This window comes from Melozone crissalis, unplaced genomic scaffold (assembly GCF_028551555.1).
Source record: "Melozone crissalis strain CALT ecotype California unplaced genomic scaffold, PUWL_Pcris_2 ptg000027l_1, whole genome shotgun sequence".
NCBI classification, from domain to species: Eukaryota; Metazoa; Chordata; class Aves; order Passeriformes; family Passerellidae; genus Melozone; species Melozone crissalis.
The window spans coordinates 61813301-61836518 of record NW_026535805.1 but is presented as its reverse complement, the minus strand read 5'-3'; the positions used below and the strand labels follow the sequence as shown (position 1 = coordinate 61836518).

The following is a 23218-nucleotide window of genomic DNA, read 5'->3' as shown; positions in this document are numbered from 1 at the left end:
TCATTAGAACTGTGCAAAAGTATGTGTTTCATCCTGATTCAGAGGATTGTGTGCTTGCAAAATCTACCATTAAAGCTGGTGCTGTGAACTTCATTCTTATCTTCATATGTAATCTGTTTGCATCACAGTAAAGAAACATAGAGAAATCTGAATAGGTCCTCTTAGTACAGGTCATATTCAATGTGCTTCATTGTTGTAATACCTTTATTATCCACCATCTTTCATGGAGGCTAAATTTATGTATTCAATTCAAGAAAAGTTACTATTAAACAGATGGTTTTTTATGTGCTGTATTTGGGCTCCCTAAGAGGAGATATGATCAGGAAATGTTCTGGGCACACATGGGTGACTTCTGCCTTTGGGAGCACTGTGCAGAGGTCAGAATGCAGGACTCCATGCACCAGTGATTGTGCCTGAGATGGCAAACTGATCTTCTGTGTAATATGAAAAGTCAGTTATGGAATGGCTGCATAAAAGGGGCAGAAAAACTGAGAACAGAAAAGTCTGGTTTTGGGTTACTTGGAAAGGGTAGGATGGGACTGGGGGAACTTTAGTTATATATAAAACTTAACCAAGGCAAGATTACTTTGACATTTCACATGAAGTCTAAGCTTAATATCAACAATAGACAACATTTTTTCACTTGGTGGAAAGTAATATTTTCCCTGCCAAACAGGAAAATTGACTCAAGGAGCTTGCCTGGTTTGTTTAACTGTTAGATTCTCCCTCTGAATTAGTAAAAAATTGAATAGTTAAAGAGACTGTTTTATCCTTTGATATTATTTTAATCATGGCCAACCATACTTACAGTTTGCCCTTGATTAAATGACACATTTCAAGAAGTGTCATTTTAATTTCATTCCCAACCCCAAACTTCTTGGCATCACTGTAATACAACTCATGCCATGAAGACAATGCTGCCTGCCTATGATTATTAGCTCATATTCTTTACTCTAGCAATGTATTAGCCTATTCATTTATATACTTAGTTAAAAGCTATAATAGTATCATTGACCGTAGCTTCTTGTCAATTGCTGATGTTGGTAATGTTTTACTTATGGTGTATTATTGCTCTTTTGTCCTCATAGCTTTAGGCTGTTTTCCAAATCTTCTGAGCCTTTTATGCTTTTCCCTGCAACCTAGTATTTGTTCATACCTTACTCTGTTTCATCTTTTCTTAATATGATACTCATGTGCTGAGTAGGGAGAAATGGCATAATATGTGCAAAATACTTGCTTTATAAAGAAAGCCTGTAGACTGTTTTATGAAAAGAGGAGGCAGCTCTTCAGAATGAAGTAATTTAAGAGGCTCTGAAGAAGTACTTTGTGACTGTTTCACAACTAGTTATTATAGCTTCTTGCTTGAGTGAAATTCGGGTTTACAATTTTATTTCTAAGTCAAAACTGACGTTTCACTTTGAGTCAGCAATGTGCTCATGCTTGTGGAAGAGTGAGGTCCTTTTCTTGCAGTACCTGAGAAAATTACAGTTATCAGTCAGGGATTAAAGAAGATAGCAAGATGTGCCTTCTGCCTTCTTACTGAGAAAGTATTGATATATTTCAAGTATTGATACATTTTAAAGTAATGACTGGAGACAAATTTTGTTTAGGTAAAGTGTTAGAAGTTTCTGGGTGATTTTTTTTCTGTAATTTTTAACACCAGACTGATTTCTGCTCTGGCATTCCATCAGGATGCAGTGACTATAGTTGATGAATATAGTGTTGCTGAATATAGTGGTCTATCCACACCATTTCTGAAAGCACAGGTGTGAATATTAACACTTTGTGCTTAGGGTAAGTAATAATAATAATGCAGTATTTTCCTCTCTTTTTAGTTCAGCCTTCAGTTCTTGGCAGTGGTATTCAGACAATTTCTTCATCTAATGCAATGTGGAAGACAAATTCTTTAGGAGTGGAAAGTATAAGCAGGCAGAGGTCTTCATCAGATCCACCAGCTATTCATCCCCCTGTGCCGCCATTGCGTGTAACATCTACAAGTATGTTTCCACTTTCCTCTGTTCTCCCTTCTACTGTATCTAATCACAGTTGGCTTATTTTTCCATTTCCACAACTCATACTTCCTCTTTTGGTGACTGTAGCTTTGGCCTATCGTTCCCATCCAGTAGCAAACTATCTTCTCTGATGCTCCAGTGAGTACTGTATGGTGTAGTGCAGGGTCAGCAGGAAGCACCATCTATTACTACAGCTAAAGGGCTCATCATTTTATGTGTATATATATACTTTTTGTGATGCATTTCTCACCAGTTGTGAAGGTGAGTGTTACATGTAGGCTTGGGGCTGTGTCTCCACGTTGTGCTTGATTCTTGCAGACCACTGGAATGCAAAAGGATGTTTTAATTCATTGCCAGCTTCTGTTTTGGTGGTTTTAAGAATTCAGTAGCAATTTTAATTAATTGCTAAACCTAGTCTGCTGTTAGTTGTGAATCACAACAAGATTTTAAGAAAAGATGTTCCTCTAAATAAAATTTGTCAGGTATTACTCACTTGGTTATTTTTCCATAAAACACAGACTGAAGGCATTGACTGGACAAATAATATTAGCACTTTAAAAAATGTATTCTGCTCTGCTGTTTTCAAGAATGTGACTGACTTCAGTAAGAATTTTCTTTGCTTGCACTTTAATGCTTGAATAAATTTAAGTGCTTGTGAGGTCTCCAGCTTTGACTAGGTGAAACAAAAGGTAAACCATTTTCCAAAGAGGTCCTCCTTCCATTACATGTAGTAAAGCATTTTTCTTACATATGTCCTGTAATGGGGGGAACCTGTAATGAGAACCCAAGAAATGAAAAGGTAAATAGAAATTTAATTCCATGTTTCTGTCTAACTTTCCTATATAGATGTACTTTCTCCAGCACCACCACCTCCAGTGGCAAAGACAGCCAGCATTATAGAAGCTCTGAACCAGCAATCAAAACAGCAGCCAGCTCCTCCACAAAACAAGCCAACCCCACCACCACTGCCTCCACAACCTCCTAGCAGAATCTCTCAGAGAAAGCCTATTGCTGGGTAACTGATGTCCTTTTAATCTTTAATATACTTCATAATTTTTAGTAACTTAATATATCTATAACATGCAATCATCAATAAAGCATGCATGCTTTTGCCAATGATGTGTTCATGTGGGAATGAACAGAAGGCAGATGCTAAGGATGTAGATGATTACTACAGTAATCAAGGATTACTACAGTAAAAACAAGACAGCCTAGTGATTTAAGGTTATCTGAATATCTCCAGAACACCTAGCTATGATGGAGATAAAAAACCATAAAAAATATTCAATGCCTTATTCTCATCTAGTAACAAATAGGAGATCATGGGACCTAATGTCTGATTGTGCCATTTACTGTTCGCGTGCTTTGTATAAGTTCTGTTCCATTGAGTCTTTCCATTTTTGGCAGAAGTAGAGAGATCTGGAAAAGAAAAAAAAAACTCTTAAATTTGCAGAAAAATAAGTTAGGAAGCACATATGCACTGCAAAACAGGATCATCCTTGAGAAACTGAAGGAGTAGTCAAGGGAAAAGAAGGGTGTCATTCTTAGTAATTAAGAGCAATCAACTACAGGGATGAAGCATGGAGAACAGCAGAGTGTGGGTAAGCAAAAGTCCTTAGAAGAAGGATCTGTAAGGACATTGTAAGTAAGGCAGATGACCTAGTGCTGTTGTGGAAGAGTTAAAGAATATAGTTTTACCTTAGCCTGCAAACGATAGGAATTAATTCTCTCAACTGTCTGAACACTAGTGGTGCCTCAGCAGGACTGCTGTGTTCAACTTGGGGCATTGCAGTAAAATGAAATACTGAGTTGGGAACCAGGGGAGATCAATAAGGTAATGAGAAGTCTGGAAAATAGGGCCTTTGAGCAAATTTTGGAAGAAATAAGGTTCCATTTCCAAATTGGGACTGAAAGATGAAAGCAGCCTTGACCCTTAAGCTCCTTTCTAGCCCTTTTTTTGCATGTACCATACCTAAAAGGTAGACACAAATTGTTGAAGCTTTCCATAATGTACAGACTAATATGGATGCGTAATTTTAAGAAAAAAATAAAATAACAGTGAAAGGAACTTCAAATCTCAGAAAAAGACATGAACTGCATTAATCAAGCCTGTATTATTTTTCTGCCTTACTTTTTAAAAATTAGGTGGAACTTTCAATTCACTTAATCAGAAATACAGAAGAAAAGTAGTTCTTTTAAAAGCAAAGTAGCTGTCGCCAGATTTTACTGAAGACAGGCCAAGACTTTATAATTTGGAAAGTACTCTGTATTATTGCTTTTCAAGTTCTTGTTTGTTTCTGAAACGGACCAATTTCTCACTTTCTGCATAGGACTGAGAAGTCATCTGGCTTAACTAACAAAGGGCAGACCAGAGGACTTGGGTCTCTACAACAACCTGGTAATTGTGGTTTAGAGATTTATTTTATTATAATTAAGCTGTCATAACAATCAAAGGGAGAGTGTGGGTTTGTTGAGGTTTTCTTTAATCTGTTCATTTACCTTACACATTTAAATATAATCACTGCCAACATTCTTGTTATTTCTCTTTGTGGTTGTGTAGGCCCTGATGCCTCAAGTTCCTTAGTGTGAGCAGAGCTATGGGCCACATAAAGTCAATAATGGGACTATGTAATAAATATAATCACAGAATGGTTGATGTTGGGAGGGACCTCCACAGGGTATCAGGTCTAACCCCTTCCTCAAGAAGGGTCATGAGGAGTGGATCACCCAGGACTGTGCCCAGAGGATGGAGACTCCACAGCCTCTCTGAGCAGCGTTGTCCCAGTGCTGTGTCACCCTCACACTGACAAAATGTTTCCTGATGTTCAGACAGAGGCTCCTGTGTTTCAGTTTGTGTCCGCTTCCTCTGGTCCTGCTTTTCAGCCAGGTGGCCTCCAGCATATATTGGTGTGTGGCCTGTTTGTCCCCAAGTTCAGAACTTTGTACTTCATTGCTCCAGATTCTCCCCTGGTGTCTGGACCACGTTTCCTGAAGATCTGTCTTGCTAATAAAGGCCAAGAAGGCCAAGAAGGCATTTAGTAGCTCAGCCTTTGCCATGTACTTTGTAACCAGTATCTCATCTTGTTCAACAGTGGGTCCACATATTCTCTAATCTTCCTTTTGTTACCTATGGATTTATAGAAGCCCTTCTTGTTATCTTTGACATTCCTTCCAAATTCAATTCCAGCTAGGCTTTAGCTTTCCTAACCTCACCTTGAAACCCACTCAAACAAAGGATGCATTTTGAACATTTTTGTTTGCACTGTTGTTTGCATATGTCATAAACAAAGTGTCAGATACACATTTTAGAATAGGAAAATGTGTTTCTGCCTTGAAAATCCAGAGTTTATATAGTGCCACTTTTAATTATATTGCAAATTGATATCACTCTTTTCATATTAATAAACAGAGTACATTATTCAGAGTTCATTATTCATTTTGTGGTTTTTGCTGTTCAAAGTAACTACTACTTTGGGATATGACAATAATGCAATCTCCATAAAATCTCTACAGTGAAATTTGTGCAGATTCTGTGGTGGTTGTAGTAGAATTTCTCCTACCTTGTTTGCCCTTCTACTGTATATTTTATATTCGTTTGTTACTACTATGATTCTTTTTCATTTTCTCTTGACATGTCCCAGAGGAATTTGCTAATGGCTATCTGCCACCTGTGGCAGGAGTCTCCTGTGAAGGATACAGCACCCTGATGATAATGGTCTTTACTAGGAAAGAAAGGTTATAACAGCATGCAGTCTGTAGTGAAGGAAAGGGGGAACAGGTTATTTGGTTCTGCCCTCATCTATTTCATCTATCTTAGCATATCTGCACTGTTTAATGTCTTAGGTAGTTGTCTTTGGGAAAAGTGGCCTTTTTGGTGAGGAAAAGTATAGAATTCTGTTCCATTATTTAGAAAGAACCAGTAAAAATTAAATACTCATGGGATATAAAATGATTTATATACTTTTAAGAATAATTGGTTTGGTTTCAATTGGTACCATCACTCTTCCTTTTTTTGGAAGCATGCCTAATATTTACTTGGTTTATTTACCTTAGCAGGAGAGTCATCTTCTGTATGTGACATTCCAGGAACACAGACTGGTTCTACAGCAAATACTTTGGCACAAATCCAGCCACCAGCACCAATGCCAAGGAAATCACAAATAGTAAGTACAAAATGTGGCGTTTGATTTTATTCATCTGCATTCTATCGAACACACTGTAGACATGATAGTGTGTCCTGCCATGGTAAAAGTGTGAGAGCCATGAAACATAAAAGGCCTGTATCCTGTGTTAAAGTATCTGTGTGACTTGTACTAAATAGTCACAAAAACTTTTTTTTCCTTGAATTTCCTATAGGATAGTATGTGACTTTAAGTTTAAAAAAGCAAACCAAACCAGCTGGATTCTTTGTTAATGTCCAGATGTGAACAACACAATCCATGGAATTATGGTTGACTTACTGGAGATAGATAAGCTTTAGGAGTTAGTGACTTGTAGATGAGCTTGGTGAGTCACTTGTAACATGTGGCTTCATTCCCAGTCTTCAGTGAAGTAACTTATAAGGGAACTCGTGCTTTTGTAATGGACAGTTGTTCATGTAGGTAGGTGAAATGACTTCAAACAAGACTAGCAGAGTCAAACTCAGAACAAAAGAAACTGTTCCGTTGTGCTGTCAATTCTCAGTATTCACCTGGTGACAGGAGAGAAATCTCTTGGTAAGCATTTCCCCAGCAGAAGGTGGTTAATTCTATATTTTTCTTCTCCACCCTCCCCCAGCCTTACAGTGACTATTAGAAAAGAGATACTGGATTAAGATGAACTCTTGATCCAATTGTGTGGCTTTTTTTTTTACTTTTTATTTTTAATCTAGGACCATGAATGGTAACACACATTAGTGTCAGTACTTGTAATCTTATACTGGTGTAGATTCAGGGATGTATTTCCAGATGTCAGTGGAGCTGTACATTATGTGTAGTTAACTTGGTCTTTGGCCCTTGCTTCAATTTTATGTTGCTTTCTTGTGTGATAGATGTAAAAGATCCATATCCTTGATCCTGACAGTACATCTCTGCAGGAAGCAAATCACAATATGTAGAGCCCATACATTTCTGAGGTGCTGTGTGTGACTGAGTCTGGGCAGTGTCACACATTCTGTGCAGGAGTGTGCTTCAGTAGTAAATAATGAGCAGAGAGGTAGGAGATGTGCTGTTCCAGGCTCTGCAATGGTCTTGTTAATGGCTTGTAATGAAAACACCTGTTTCCTTCACTCCCTGGTGTCTCTCCCTTCAACCATTTTTCCTTAACCATGTCCACTGAAATAGCAGCTCTCCAGGACAGAGTTGGGTGTGTTTGTGTGCATAGCCTGGCTATTGGTCTTGAGCACACAGAGCCCCTGTTTCCTGTTTCTCATCTGATAGTGATGAGAAGCCTCAGAGGCATCACCTTGCATTAGTTGGGAGTATAAAATTTTCTGGTTTCTTGCTTCCCCCACTCTTGTTCAACTAAGTTACTGTCTGCTGTCTGTCTTGCATTAAAATAACTTTCATTTTTTAGACCACAAAAAATTAAATGGTCTAAGGAGTGTAAATTGCTTATGTTGTCATATTAACTTTGTGAAGCTACTGGACTCTGATCTTAATTTCTGTTGTGTGTGCTGGGATTCAAGGGTAAGCACTGGTTACATCCTTCCAGCACATCTGAAACAGCTCCTAACCTGACTTTCTGTAGAAATTGAAGTTGTAGCTTTTTTTTTTTTTTTTTTTTTTTTAATAAGACAGATTGATTTAGCTATGAAGGAATGGGCTGTGCTGGCTAGTTTTGGGGTCAGCGTCTTCAATGTTTAATATTAATTGCACATAATATGAAGAACATATCTGACTCTCCAGCTCTCTCTAGGTCTTCATCAAGGTGAATTCTGTCACTGAGCAAATCATCTAGGTGATTTTCTTCTGTCATAGGACAGAGAATGAAGGGAAAACCTGGCTCAGGAGTGTGTGCTAGTTAAGATGCTTTAGCTAAATTAATCTAGCTAAAGCATCTTAGCTGAGATTTAGTCAAGGGCCCCTCAGTTAAAGAGCTTTAGCTAGATCAGTCTAGCTAAAGTTATTTGGCTAAATTGCTCCATTTAGCCTTATACTCCTGTTTTTTTTGCTATGTCTTTACCCTGCCAGGGAATCCAGAGGCCAGCCCAAGTTTAGAAAACGAATGCAGAAATGCTCCTTGAGTAAAGAAAGGACAGGTCTAGTTGTACATGCACATTTAGCCAGTGGCTTATCTCCTACACAGTGCATTTACCCAATAGCCTGTTTATCAGGTGGAAATTCCTGATTCACCTTTTGATTTCTTTTTTTTCCTCAATGTGATATTTAGATTTTTGAAACCATTTTGTAGATACATGGGAAATTTCCCTAGAAGATTTTATTCCTCTGGGAATGAGATCTATTTTAATTTCCTTGCCTTCTAAAGAACAAGAAATACCTGTAATTACTGCATTTTGAAGTTAGTCATTATATCACTGTTGTACTGATGTGAAGCTTTTCCCTTTTGACCTTAAAGGTGGTTGTGGTTCAGACTGTCATTTGTCTGAGAGGGAGCGTCTGGAAAAATTGCTGTGCTGCAGTGCCAGGCTGGCAGCTCCCAGGGATGAGAGAGCCTCAGGCTGTGTCTGCCCTGGGCAGGCCACAGCTTTATTTCTATTAGAATTTATACTAGACAATTTATGCTAGAATGCAAATGAATGCTTCTAGAGGAACATAAAAATTATGCTGCCTCCATCCTTCCCCATCCACATTCCCTCTTTTCTCTGCATGGTGCTCAGCTCCAGCACAATGGCACAGTAAGAGACTGTTGGGCAGTTCTGTCCTCAGCAGAGCATTTTGCTGATGGAGAAAATGAGAGTTGTAAATGAGGTCTCTTGTTCCTTTTCATCTGTCTGCTCCATGGCTGACCTAACTAGAGACTGGGACCAGGCACTGGGGGAACTCCAGTATGGTGATGAGGCCATTTTTTCCTGATGCCATGTGGAACTTGTGTCCCTAACAGCACTGCATTAACAGCCATCTCTGACCTAAATGGCACTCACCCCTCTGCTCTGACACTTTAGGGTAGAAAGGGGAGATTTTTGTTCCCTGTGGCTGGGAAAAGGGTGGACTCATGGTGGAAAGCTTTACACTCTGCCTCCAGCCCTTGAGCCTCTTCACTTGTTGGGTTGTTCTGCACGGAAACGCTGTGTAGGCAGCATTATTGTTGGTCTGCAACAGAGAATGAGGAGGCTGAAAAGAAATGCAGCAGCAGACTGGCTTGCACTGGAAAAGGTGTGAGATGAAGAAAACCAGAGTGAAAGAATTTTGATATCACTTTGCTCAGAACATAGCTAGGACTGAGTCCCACTGCCGTACTGGAATATTGCCTCTCCTCACTAAACTCTACCTTTGAAAGAGCTGCCAAAAGACTCTCTGGCTGGCAGTCCTCAGAGCACTGCTGGGAGGCAGAGTATATTTTGGTGGGTTCTTACACTACTGAAATGGGTTTAACAAATTAAGAAGGAACATATTGGCAGGTGGCTCAGGCCTCCCTCTGATAATGCTGCTGCTGTTACATTTGCACAGATTTTGATCACCCCGTCTTCTGAACAAAATCATGCTCACTGCAGTGATGTAGAGCTCTGAAGACAGAGGGTGACTCCCCTGTAGGTTTGGGTAAGCCAAAATGGAGAATTTCTTAGGGAAACATGGCCTGTGTTATTGGCACAGTGGTTCCAAAAAGCTTTGGGTGGTGCCAGATTCAGCCTGAAGCATAAGCACCCAGCATAAAAGGTATAGCTGAACTCTAACCTATGAAAAACAGCAGTTGGAAGCAGTTCTGAAACTTTCTTTAAAAAACTCCAAGTCTACTCTGTCTATTTTGTGCTGTATTATTTACCTTCAGGGTTGTTTTTTTTTTCATTTCAGTCAAAAACTAAACCCAAGAGAGTAAAAGCAATTTACAACTGTGTAGCAGATAACCCAGATGAGCTGACTTTTGCAGAGGGAGATATTATTGTAGTTGATGGTGAAGAAGATCAGGAGTGGTGGGTGAGTATTTTGCATTTTTTGTCAACACACTTTGAAAGCAAGAAATTAAATCTTAGAGGTTGATACTCACTTCAGAAGATCCCCTGCTGGGTTTCCAAATAATGAGAATAGTTTCATCTCATGGAAACTGGAGATGAAATTTCAAAAGCCAAACTTCAGACAAGTTTTTAGCTTTTCTCATTCAGGGAAAAAGAAAAAAAAAAAAGAAATCTGATTAGTAGGGCTCACAATACACTGGGGACATGGTCTCCGTGATCCAGAAAATTTTTGGCAGAGTTCCAGCAATTTAAGAATCTGCTATTGCAGGTGCCATGTAGTGGGTTTCTATCCTGGTTTGGGACAAACTTGGAAGGGAACTTCCAAAGGGATGTTCCCTAAAGGGCAGAATTCAGTGGTCCTTCCCCCCACCTGTTTGGGAGCTAAACCTCCTTCAAGAAAAGTGGAAAAAACTGTTTATTTAACAAGCAAAGTACTCACAGACATGGAAAAATGAATAATATTAAACAATGGAACCTCTCATTGTTCTGAAGAGGGAAATTCAGGGTCCTTTTTGTGGGGTGTGACTCTGCTCACTCAGTCTCTCATCAGTCCCTCCTGCACTGTAAATGCAGCATCCCAGGCCCCAGTGGGCCACAGGTGTGAGCTCCCCGTGTTTTTCTGGGTTTTTGGTCCGAAGCAGGGCTGAACAGTTCCAAGAAAAAGAAAAGCCACAGTCCAGGGAACTTGTCTTCCTCAGCTAGCTAAAAAGTAACTACAAGCAGGGGAGAGCTCTGTCCTGCTCACTGTCTGTGCTGCAAACAACAAGCACTGAGAGAGAGCTGAAGCTCTTATCTCTGTGTTTTCAATACAGTCTCCTTTGACATTCCACCAATTCTTCTTCTGCCTCCCTTAGCACTCAGATCTAGTTTTAAAGGTGCAGAACTTATTTCTGGGCTAAACAGATGGATGGGGGTACAAATACAATACAGCATCCTAAAGTCACCCCAGGACAGCATCAGAGGAGAGCTTTGTATTGTCCTCAGTCTTCAGATGACTAGGACTGAGTCTATTTGAGCTGGGAAACCATCTCAAGTTTTTGCTTTCCAGAGTCTTATTGGCTCAAGCAAAATCTTGGGAAATTATTGTGCATGAAAACACTTGCCTTAATCTGTTAGCTAGTGAAGAACAGAGCTTCAGATTGCATCTAAATTGACAATAATGCTGTATAAACAGAAATAGCTTAATCTAAAACCTGAAACTGTTGAAGCTTGATTCATCCTTTTGCCTCACAGTGATGGTTAGAGGAGCAACACAACAGAGGCCAAACGTGGGCTGCCAGGCATTACAGATTGCACTGGAATGATGCAGCAGTGGTACTGCAGTAAGATGTTGTATATTCAAAGAACTGGATAAAACTTGCATTTAACAAAAACCCAACGTACAGCTGAAAAATAGGCACTCTGTAGGACTGAATTTTCCTATTGGCAGAAGAAAACTAGCACTACTGCAGAAAAGATTTGGTGGGAGGCTTATGCTACAGGTGCAGGAAGGTCACTGGTATTCATTTTGGTGATACTGAAATGTCATTACAAGATTTAACTTGAAAAATATCTGGACTCTTTCAGATTGGTCATATTGATGGAGATCCCAGTCGGAAAGGAGCTTTCCCAGTATCATTTGTGCACTTTATTGTTGACTAAATTGCTACTGATAAGTGGAGACATTTCTCATTTCCAGCAGTCACAGAAATAAGTTTAGTTCTATTTCATTTCACCTACCTATCCGCAGCCACCTTGCCAGAGCACTGCCCAAGTCCTAGGTACTGTAGCTTACTTTTTTATTGCCATTGTTCTGGTTTGGGGACTTTTCAACTTTTTTCTACGTGAAAATTTCTCATAAGCAGTTTACACTTTTAAATAAAAACAACTCTTCCTGTATTTTTCAAGGTGAACTGAAAAGCTTTAACAATCAAAATCCACGTGTCTGAATATCACAACATTATGAATGTTCTTATCGATCAATTCACTGTAATTTTAATCTCCCTTTTGTAACATGACAGTACAACAGTTCAGCGTTGCTTCCCCAGTTAAAGAAATTGTGTGTGCATCTACCAGGGCAGTGAACTTATCTAGTTCTTGACACCATTTGAAGTGCTGGAACCAAAACATGCAAGCTGCTCTGTAGTTCTGAAATGGACTCATTAGTAGCTTGCCATACTGGCTGTCATCAAGGATGCCAACAGTTGCAGAAGAAATTGTTTTAATTATGTGTCTTTGGCCAGGTGAAAGTGAAAAAGTACTTCAGTTTACCACAGGAGAAACTTCTTTCTTTCAGAATGGATGTAGATATTTGCTTAAAGTTATCTGAAATCTGTGTTAGTCGTTGAACTTTCTAGTTCTAATTTTGTGAGCTTGAGACTGTTTTGTTTTTCTATGCTGCATGTGTGTAGAACCTGTTTTTTGAATGTTCTTTATGTATGTTACATCCATTTTGGTCATTTAATGTGACTACTGCTGGTTAACTAAACTATGGCAATATTAATGAGTTACTACATTAACTCAAGGATTTGAAAACTGCACTTCCTGAAATGTACTTAACTAAGATGATGGATTGCAGAACATTTCTTACACTTGTCTCATTATAGCATTAAGACTTTTTTTTAAAATTCTTGAATTTTCTTTAAATCATCCAGCAATGTGTTCACAGAGAGAACATATATGGTGGAACATGTAGGTAATTATCCTTGGTCAATAAGATGCCTGACGCCTCACGAGTTCACTACGTTATGTTCTGGTTTATGAAATTTGCGTGCCACTACCTTGCAAACAATGATAGTTTGCCAACTCACTCTGTATTTATATAGAATACCCACATATATGGTAGCTACACTGTTGTTAAACTTGTTTTGCTGATTTGTGAACAAAAGCTAGGCCATGGATAGTTCCCAGGTGGTTGATGGAATTTAAAACACCAATACAGATCTGACATCATTTTGATGTTTGTGTATTGTGAAATTGTACCAGGTTTTGCTTATGCTACAGGAAACAACTGAGGCATAGGATACAGAAAATCAATGTCTAGGTCACATTGGCTTTGATCACATTATGTGAACATTGTATCTCTAGATTTATCAAGAGAGCTTTGAATTTCTGGTAAATGGTGCTTAAATTGGCCATTTCATATTGGAAGGAATGGAAAACAGGCCACCACCACATCTGTGCTTATTTGGATGAGAACCACATTGCAGAAATGCTGGAAGAGCAACACTGATCTCAGCCTGTATCACCCTTCCTGAATGGTACCGTTGGTTGATGCCTCGAGCGCGTGGGTACAGCCACGTAGATGTGTAACTTTCACTTCCTAGATGCTGTTGCTGCAGTATAAATGGGGAACAAACTGGAATGTTTCAAGATATTTTTATTGCAAGTTGAAGCAAATTAGTCTGTATTTTCAAAGTTCCCAGTAAAATGATAGAGTAATAGTTTAGCACTACAGTTTTATTCACTTACTGATGCGTTCAGTTTGCAACACTATTTTGTATGTTTCTATCCCTGATAGAGTCTAGAGAGTAAATGGGCATATTATTTTGCACAGATCTCCTAATGTACAGTATTTTTAACACAGAATCTTATAGTGTATGTAACAATTCGTAACATTAAAAAATGATACAAATTTCCCTTGAGTTCTGCTAGAAGAGGAATAGAGTAAAATGTCACAACTTTGTTCATCGGTCACTTAAAGACCAGGCAACTTGTAGACTACAATTTAATAGCACTAACAGTGCACACAGGTAAAATCCCAAGGACCAATAAAGAGCAGCTAAGCAAAATTTATCCCTTGATTTTCTGAGTTTCTCAAAAGGTTTTCTCCTCTGGCAGAGAAAAATAAAATTCTAGAGCCTGTAGATATCTATTTATAATATAAAATTAAGAATTTTAAGTCCAAAATGTTGGCATATTTCATACAACTTTTCAAATCTGATTCAAAAAATCTGTTAATAGACAGACTATTAGGTTGCTGTGTTAACTGTTTAAAAAGGAGCAAGTGACACTTAAAATGCAGCTTAGAATGCTATGAGATGTATAATATTCAATTCAGTTGTTTTTATTTTGTTTAGTTGCAGAGCAACTGTATATATTGTATAACCTAAAATCAACTCTTATTTTCAATGTCCTGGATGCAGTGATTTATAATTAGAGCATGATTAATAAATTTTACTCTTGTTAACCAGTCAAATGTCTGGAAAAATAAAACTACTTTTAAAATCACTTTTTCTGCTTCTCTTCTGTTCCTTTGTATTGCTTATGCAATATTGTTCTTTTTAATTTACAAAAATGACAAATACAAACAAGTATCACTTGAGGAAAAAATGTATTTCTTATGAACTTTAGTTGAACAGAAAAACTGTAGATGGCACACCTGAGATTAAATTAGAGGGGTAAAGCACCAAATAATTCCATCTTACCATTTTGCTTTTCTTCTAGTACCTGGGTTTAGCAGAATCAAAGTCTATATTAACAAATTATTTCTCAGACAATGAGGTAGAAGCAAGTGTCAGTTTTATTTTACATTTCTGCAATATTGACATTAACATACAAAACATGATTTAGGTAAAAGAGAAATTGTGTTAAATATAAAATTCTGTAATGTCCTGGACACTGAAGATGGACTCTTCAAGTCATGTTTGGGGAATGCCAAGTACCATGTGCAAGGTTGTGAGGGTCTCCTTTGCACAGTAAGTCTCTCCTAGGACAGTGTGTGGCTCCAGTCTGTCCCTGGTGTCACGAGGAGCCCGGTGCCTCCCGCACCAACGCTGCTGCCAAAGGAAATCAGGACTTCTCCGACATCAAAACTGAGTCAAAGGCTGTAGACAACACTTTGCAAATAGCTTGTGCTTGTTCCTAAAAAGCCCAAACACTCACGTTAACACCTTCTGAAGAACTTCTAAACTTCTCAACACTCATTTAAAGCGGAGTGTGTCCTTCATTTTGTTCTGTGAGACCCACAAAACACCTGTCTGGCCTGCAATGACACATAGGAGCTGTCTTACACGAGCTCTTTTGAACCAAGTCAGCATTGCTGGCTGTCAGCATAGCACAGCACCAACATTCACAACCTCATTTTTTGTGTTCCCCCAGCGCTGCCAGCCAAGGGTCAGTGTCATCAGAGCATCCTGACAGTCAATTCTCCTACTCAGAAGGAGGGATCACCTCCCTTGCTTACAAATATGGTTGCATGCTCTATTACCAGAATTGTTACCGCATCCCTTCCTCCTCCACATCTTAAAAGATTTTTGTTTTGTTTGGAAATAGAAGTGGAGATTTTCCATAGGTGCTGCCATAGCACCCTTTAGACTGGACAGAGCTTTCTCAGGTGAGTACAGTCACTGGCAATTTTAGGGAATGTAGGCAGCAGGGCTGTTTTCCCCTCAGCCAGCACACATTTATACCTTTTTTTTAAATTAAGCAATCCTCCTTCTGCCAAAAAGCCTTCACAAGGGCCTTCGGTTTTAGAATCTCCCTTTACTGGAATCAGAATGCCAATACCTAATTTAAACACTGAAAGCATAAACTCTTACCAAACTACTGCACTGATAGACCCAGAGGCTGCATTCTTCAGAGGCTGCATCTGTTGTCTTCAAAGCCAGTAAACTTTTTCCTGCTCCCAGACCATCGTCATAGCACACCATCCTTACAATCAAATAGAGAGCATGCCTATGTAACACATCCTGAAAACACATGGCAAATAAAAGTTACTCTGGAACAGCAAGAGATATTTCAGTTTTCCATGTTTTATTCTTATTTACAAAAGAATACTTTAGATTTATTTAAAGGAGAAAAGTTTTCCTTGGGAAATTTATTTGTTTTTTTTACTTGAGAGTTTAGTCAAGATTTTAAAAAGTGGTGGTTAAGCACAAGTTTAGCTTTAACTTTTGCTTCTACTTTAGAAGTGCATTCCGGTGTGGACTACGAAGATAAACTACGACAGAGTTGTTCAGCCGGGAGTAAAGTTCCTGGGGAGACTTTGGGGCACCTCCCAGTACCTGAAGGGGGTCTGCAAGAGAGCAGGAAAGGGACTTCTTACAGGGGGTATGCAGTGACTAAAAGGGGATTTGAATCACTTTAAACTGAAAGAGTATGTTTATAGTAAGTTACTGAATTTAAGGTAAGAAATTCTTTACTGTGGGAGTGCTGAGGCACTGGAACACTTGCTCAGAGAAGGTGTGGCTGTCCAATCCCTGCAAGTGTTCAAGGTCAGGTTAGAGGGGGCTTTGAGCACTCTGGTGTAGTGGAAGGTATCCCTGCCCATGGCAGGGGAGGTGGAACTAGAGGATCTTTCAGATCCCTTTCAACTCACCCCCTCCCACGATTCTATGGAGACATTCCTGGCCATAATCTGAAAGTGCACATTCACTTCCTCACTCAGCCTCTGTGACAGGTGGGACACTCTGTCCTTCTGGCACAGAGGTAACTTTAAACAACTTCTGACCTTCCCAGTTTTTTTCCCCTGTCCAGTCTTGGGAAGGATACACACAAGAAACTGTTCCCAGAAAAGAGCACAGACAAGGCCAGTTGCTTTGGGGGGCAGTAGCCATGTGGCTTAGCCAGGCTATTGTTGACCTAAACCACAGGATGTGTCCTGCCTCTTCCACAAATCTCATCTGGGAGAAATCTACCCTCCATCAGAGCTGCAGGATTTCCACCATAGTCCCAATACTTCTGATTTTGGCCATTCCAGAGAGGGATTGGTAGAAGACATCCAGTACAAGGTCTCTGCAGCTGTACCCTGCACAAGCCTTTCTTCTCCAGCCATCCTGCCCTCTGATCATACTCATCTGGTCTATTCCAGTCATACCAGCTCCAGGGTCTTAGGAATTCTAGACAGCTCTGTTTCTGTGTTCATGGCATCAAACAGCTGTCTCTGTCAGCTGAAGGGTCTAAAGCAATGCCCACTTTGATACAGAAGCTGTAAAAAGGGGCAGTGAGCTTGCTGCCTGCCTTGGAATCCTGGAGGGAGAGACCTCCATCAGAGCCCTCAGGTCACCCTGCTGAAAAACATCTCCATCCTGAAGCTCCTCAGCTCATTGCTGTCACCATCAGCAATCTCCCACCATGCTCAGGGCAGCTGGAGCCTGCCTGGAGCTTCCTGCATCCACCCTCCCATCTCTGTAAGAAAGATGCCAGGACTGCTCACCAAATTCCTACTAACTCTCAAGGTTTGCTTGCTTGGCACTTGTTACAGTACTAATGTGTATGCAGATTATCACTCAAAGGGGGATGATAGAATTCTTTTGAGTACAGCCTCCTTGTAAATTAATTTCTTCCCATCCTTTCAGTATCTTGGAACTCTGTGAATAGAATTTGGTGAACTAACACACTGAAGGACAAATGAAATGCCTACAGTGACACAGATGCAAAAAGCCAGAATTTGAGGAACAATGCAACGCAACAAATTGTCAGTGCAAGCTAGCTTAACCACAAAAGGCTTTATCTGCTTGTGCAAGCTTGCAATTTGAAGACAGGAAAGCGATGGATGAAAGTCTTAAATTAGCTATTTGATCTTTATCAAAGCACAAAGGAATTTAAATAATAGTGTAACCTATGTTCTCAATGAGAATTAAGAATTTGGGAGAGCAAAAACAGAATTCAAAAGAATTCAAAGTCTGAATAACAAGTACTACCCTTCCTCCCAGGCACTAGAAACAAGTGTTTGATTTTCTGAAGGGACCAAAGGAAACTTTTTGGCTCTTTTCAGAGCATTCAACCATTAAGCAATGCTTTTCTCCATGCTCATACTTGAGGCTTTCATGAACAGGCATCGCTGGGTTGTTGATGGGTCAAGGCTTCATAAGGCCAAGTATTTATGGCATCTGGGGCTCTGAGGGCAACCACAAGGAAACCACATGGCTGCAACACAAAGCTACACAAAGGCAACTGGAGGGCCCTGGGGAAGAGACCGGATTTTTATTTTTAGCAAAGAAGCTACTTGAAGTGCACTAAAGGAAAAGAAACTACATGTAGGAAATGATGCAAACAAAAAGTAGGCTTGATCAATAAAGTGGAATCATGAGGTTTTAATGCTGGAGTGAACTCTAACTCTTGGATTAGGAGTGCAGGATGGAACTTAAAAGAGCTGGCAACTTGGGTATTCTTAGAAAAACCCCATCCTTTGTTTTTCCCTCTTCACAGAAACACCTAGAGGAACTGCCTTGCTAACTTGGGCTGAGGAACCTATGGTCTTGGCCACCACAGTCACACTACTTTCCCCCTAGAAATAATGATGCCCAAAGAGTGTTACCGAAGACTTGCTTGCCTTTTGTCTGGTGCTCTATCTCAAAAGGAACAGCTTTTGTCATAAATCCAGTAAAACACAGCCTGTGGAGATATGACACGAAGCAGTGCTGCTGGGAGAGCTTGTTTGTTTTGCTTTTGCTTAAAGCCAGAAAGGACATTTTGGTCACACAGATCATCTCCAGAGAAATAAATGAAAGCACTTATCAACTCTCATCAGAAAGACAAGTTGGGTGAAGCACTTACATACTGATCAGATGTGGAAACTTTAATGCCATACTTGGAAACTCCCATAATAAACTCCTCTTCACCTGGAACAAAAGGTAACTTTCCATCTTGCTTTGGAGGGAAACAAACAAAATCCTTTAGTGCAGACAGAAGAACATGAACAAGGAAGATACATAACAGAAAACTTATTTATGTGTACTTGGGTCCACTGGGTCAGCACCAGCACAAACCCTGCTCAGATCCTGCTCTGTGGGACTGCCCAGTGCTCGCCCAGTCTCTTAAGGTTATGTGAAACACATTCAGGGGAGACTGGACATTAGGAGGCATTTCTTTACTGAGAGGGTGACCAGACACTTGAACAGGCTTCCTAGAAAGGTGGCTGATGCCCCAAACCTGTCAAGTGTTTAAGAGGCACTTAGACAATGCCCTTTACAGCACATTTAACTTCTGTCAGCCCCAAAGTGGTCAGGCAGTTTGGACTGGTGGTCACCGTGGGTCCCTTCCAGCAGGAACACTCTATTCCATTCTGCTCTATTCTACTCTAAATATCACATGGTTCCAGAAAGGAATTTGTCATCTCAGGGGAGAGTCTGGCCTTGTGGTAAAATCAGGTTTGCTGAAAAATCATGCATGGCCTATCATGCTGCACTGACCCAAGGTGATCCATGTTCCACTGGCAGCACTTTCACTGTCTGGCTGCAAAAACAATTTTAGCAAATATTCAGAAATGACAAGTTGCTGCACAATAAACAGATATTCTGTGCTTTTAAATATACATAATCAGCCACCTAATGAGAACAACCAATTATGGCTTTCGACCCAAATATTATTCAGGTTCTTTGGTCACAGGTTCATGAGTGATGAAACTTGCAGAAACTTGTCATCCTCCTCTATGGGAAAGCTTTTACAATACTAAAGAAACTGAGGAGATATTCCTTCCTGGATACTAATCCTAATCAATCTGGAGGCAATGTAACAACTTTCAGCTGGGACTTGATCAATAAGGACTCATGAAAAGGCCCTTGGCTCTGAGCCTGCTTCTGCAGAATGGTTCTCTTGGTGCATCTTCTCCAGTCACCTAAAATTACAGAACTGTGATGGCTTTTGAGGTTCATAGGTTAATAGTTAAGTATGCTACTTTCTTCAAGTAAGTCTAAAACTTACAGATTTTAATAAATAAAGAAGAGAGGGATATATAATAAATAAAACATGCAGGGATAACTAAAAAAACCCCACACCTAAGTTTAAGATGTTTTGACTTTGATGGTATTGCCTTTTGTAACCCACTTACCTGTGCAACATCTATGTAATTTATCAAGTCCAGTGGCCCTTCAAGGCTTTTGCTCTCATTGTATTTCAATTTTTCAATGGCACCAACATATTTAACTCTGAATTCTGCACATGTATCAGAATTACTATTGCTTTGTCCTGCAACAAAGTAAAACAAAGCCATTCTGAAGACTTCCAGAACTGTAATGCTATTCTAATTGCTGTTGACAGGGCTAACATAATAAATTCCCTAATTTTGCAGACTTTCATCAAACACTTATCACAGTACATTAACTCCTCTTTAATGAATTGTACTGGATTGATTTAGAACAGACGCTTGTTGAAGGCAACAGTTTTGTATGCATACATGACATTGGTATAAACAGCACTGTTTATGCCAATTCAAATTTGGAGTTAACAACCTTGAATCAGAAAACACAAAAAAGCTGGTTCTACTTTTTGAGGTCTATTTGTTTCAAATTAATTGTTTGGTCCAACAGTGATACGCTGGTGACTAAAAGCAAGTAGAATCAAATCTTATTTCCATTATTTTGGTGCAAATGTAAACTTAGAAAAGCAGAAAACAGCAATCCAAAAAGCTGTACAAGATTTGTGCTGGTAACAGACTGGTAGCACAGCTAAGTTTTTCTTCCTCAGACACTTTACTTTGAAAACAGTGACTCAATCCTAGATGAATTGTAAATAATAGAAGCCTAGGGCTGTGCCTGCAACAGTCACAAGGCTACCTAACAGATTCACTCAGTATTACTGAAAATACCCAATACTTTTCCATTTTCTGCTGTCTTATATAAAGACAGAAAGTTAATCCTGCTCCATCCATACCTGCTCAAGCTCTGATTACATACCTGAACTTTTTGTGGAGTCTGTATCGAGGCTGGCCACAGTACTAGACCTGGAAAGTCCCCCAAGACTGGAATCTACAGACTAAAAAAAGTCATCATCAGAAAGTTACTGAGATTGTGTTAACAATTCAGTTCTAGATGTCCTGCCTCAAGTATTTAAAAAAAAAAACCAACCAAAAAACTACAGTTTATGTTCTATTTACTTCAGCAGCACTGGAAAATGGGGAGGAAAAAACAGTACCACCTGTTTCTTTCCTGAGGTTATCTTTCTGCCTCAGTGCAGATTGGACTGATAAAAGTTCATCAGGAACCCTTGAGAAGTCCACAGATATTTTGAAATAAGGAGGAAATGATAGAAGAAGAGAAAATGAACCTTAAGGTTATGTCCAGAGAAAAAGGAAAAAATAAACCTTAGGGTTATGTCCAAATTTTTCTGGTACTGCAATTTTACATGAAGAAATTGACAACTACATGCTTGTCACCAATACCTAAAATAACACAGCAGTGCAGGGGAAAACAAACAGCACCTTGGAAAACCCAGAATATTCAAGTGATCATTCTAAAACTGATCAGACAAAATGAACACATTATTCAAAATTAAGAATACTTTTAGAGACACTGAGAAACCAAGAAGTACTGAAGAATAAACTCATTCTTGGTACCTAGCAGCAGGCACTGTCCTTAAAGGAAAAAAATAGAACAAATGTAGTAATTTTTTCTTCAAAAAATTACTTTTTGAAATCTTTTTCTTTCTATGTGCTGTGAGAAAATCTTGTGTTTGTGCAACTCAGTGTGGAAGTGACTGAGTATTCATCTCAGAATACATGGGCTTTATGACTGATAGGTATTTTTAACTCTCATAACACAATCTGAGGAATGGAAGTAGAAAGTTCTCTTTGTGGAACATGAAATTTTATGGAAATCACATCCTACCATCAGTGCAAGTGAACCACTGAACTGTTAACTTGGAACAATCCCAAGTGCTTCACAAAGAGAATAAACACCACGTCCAGCTTACCTTGCTTTTAGTGCTGATTTCACTGCTTTGTGAGCTGCTGCTGCTGTGTCGCTTTTTTCCTTTTCTAAACATCTTTTCATAATTGGATCAAAGAAGATCTTCTAAGTAGAAAAAGTTAAAATTAAAGCCTGTCATATCAAGGGAAGGAGGTCCAGGCAAATACCAGTGATTGTGTCCAAAGTGGACCAAAACTGGAAATTTGCTCAGGGCTCTGTGAATGGAGGTAGGAATTTTACTCTGGTGCTCTTTATGCGTGACTGGGGAAAGTTCCTCAAGCTCTCTGCTAAAACTTCCCTATTCTTCTGAATTGCCAAAAAAGGCTACTACTTGGTTTACACAGTGTTGCAAAGGTCAGTTTCTAATGCATAGATAGAGTTAGAAACAAGGCAAAATTTAAAATTTATTCCCACCTAAACATTAGGTGATTTTTACTCGTGAGTACTATCTAAGTGCCCTATAAAGTACACAGAACACATTCCCTGCTCCTATGACAGTGTTTCCACTAAAACAAAACAAAAAGCAAAATCTATCCCCCCCCCCACCATCCGACTAAACACCGCCCTACAACAACAAAAAAAACCACAAAAAACCAACCCCAACCTATTTCTGAAGAACTACTGACTGGAATACTCCTAGAAGCAGCCACTACCACTTCACATGTTCCTGAAAATGAAGCAAAATGCGTGGTACATTTACTGCACTCGCACTGAGCTCCTGGGAGTTCTGAGAGGATTCCAGAACCCTATTTCCTATGTGCCTGCCCTACCAACACCTTGAATCACTTCAACTTTGGCTGGCCAGTGTCAAGCAACAGGATGCTGGCTCCCTGTTTCTCTGAAACCCTATTTCTCAGCTTCAGAGACGAATTACTGTCATTATAAAACTTCAGAAACTTTAGGCAGGCGGAAGAAAGAGGACAACGGATGATGACAACCTACGGAAGACGGCTCACACTGCAGAAGATAATGAAAGAAGCCCAAGGCGGAGCTTGGATGTGCGATGCCGTGATGGGTCACAGTCCCTAGGCCGCCGCTGAGCAAACACTGGGTGCCTGGCAGACGAAAAGCCACTCAGGGCAAGCAGCGGTGTGGGAGCAGGGCGGTGTCCAGCACACACCGAGCCCCGGTTTCCAGCGCGGATGTGCCGGCGGCTCCGCACAGCCCTGCGGCCGCTCCAGAGGCGCCTCTGCCGCTCCGCAGCGGCCTCCGAGGCCCTCAGCGGCTCCCGGGCGGTCCGGGTGCATCCACGGGCCCGCAGCAGCTCCCGGGCTTTCCGCGGAGCATCCCTGCCCCAGCGGGAGCAGGGGGCGGCCCGGGAAGCCGGGCAGGGCAGCACCGCATCCCGCTTGGCTTCTCTCCCCGTTCCTCCCTCCGTCCCCGGCCGATAACCCGAAAAGGGACAGAGCGATGCGACCCCTGCTCACCGGGCGCGCCGGGCCCCGCTGGCTCCCGCTGCCGATCCCGTTCCCGCTGCCGATGCCGATGCC

General features: G+C 40.2%; 2 protein-coding genes across 5 annotated transcripts in view; one reads left to right on the top strand and one right to left on the bottom strand.

Annotated features, from left to right (window-relative positions):
• ASAP2 (ArfGAP with SH3 domain, ankyrin repeat and PH domain 2) overlaps nucleotides 1-14331 on the top strand; it is an 84946-nt gene extending 70615 nt beyond the window's left edge. Inside the window, exons 23-28 of one of the 3 annotated variants that reach the window (XM_054279545.1) lie at nucleotides 1836-1997; nucleotides 2859-3027; nucleotides 4343-4410; nucleotides 6069-6175; nucleotides 9962-10084; nucleotides 11689-14331. In XM_054279545.1, coding sequence (XP_054135520.1) covers nucleotides 1836-1997; nucleotides 2859-3027; nucleotides 4343-4410; nucleotides 6069-6175; nucleotides 9962-10084; nucleotides 11689-11763 — 704 coding nt within the window. In that variant the 3' untranslated portion in view covers nucleotides 11764-14331. Of the gene's footprint in view, nucleotides 1-1835; nucleotides 1998-2858; nucleotides 3028-4342; nucleotides 4411-6065; nucleotides 6176-9961; nucleotides 10085-11688 lie in introns of all 3 variants that reach the window. The other 2 variants (XM_054279544.1, XM_054279546.1) reach the window with 2 other exon arrangements.
• Nucleotides 14332-14605: 274 nt separating this feature from the next.
• Nucleotides 14606-23213, bottom strand: ITGB1BP1 (integrin subunit beta 1 binding protein 1). Of its 2 annotated transcripts, none has more exons than XM_054280326.1 (7): nucleotides 23156-23213; nucleotides 21733-21833; nucleotides 20718-20796; nucleotides 19874-20010; nucleotides 18601-18693; nucleotides 15642-15791; nucleotides 14606-14964 (listed from the first exon to the last, which is right to left on the bottom strand). In XM_054280326.1, the coding sequence occupies exons 2-7, from the start codon at nucleotides 21802-21804 to the stop codon at nucleotides 14893-14895; spliced, it is 603 nt and encodes a 200-aa protein (XP_054136301.1). In that variant the 5' UTR covers nucleotides 21805-21833; nucleotides 23156-23213; the 3' UTR covers nucleotides 14606-14892. The 2 variants fall into 2 exon arrangements, with proteins under 2 accessions (XP_054136301.1, XP_054136302.1); XM_054280327.1 differs by having other exon boundaries at nucleotides 21733-21830; nucleotides 23156-23186.
• Nucleotides 23214-23218: the final 5 nt, after the last annotated feature.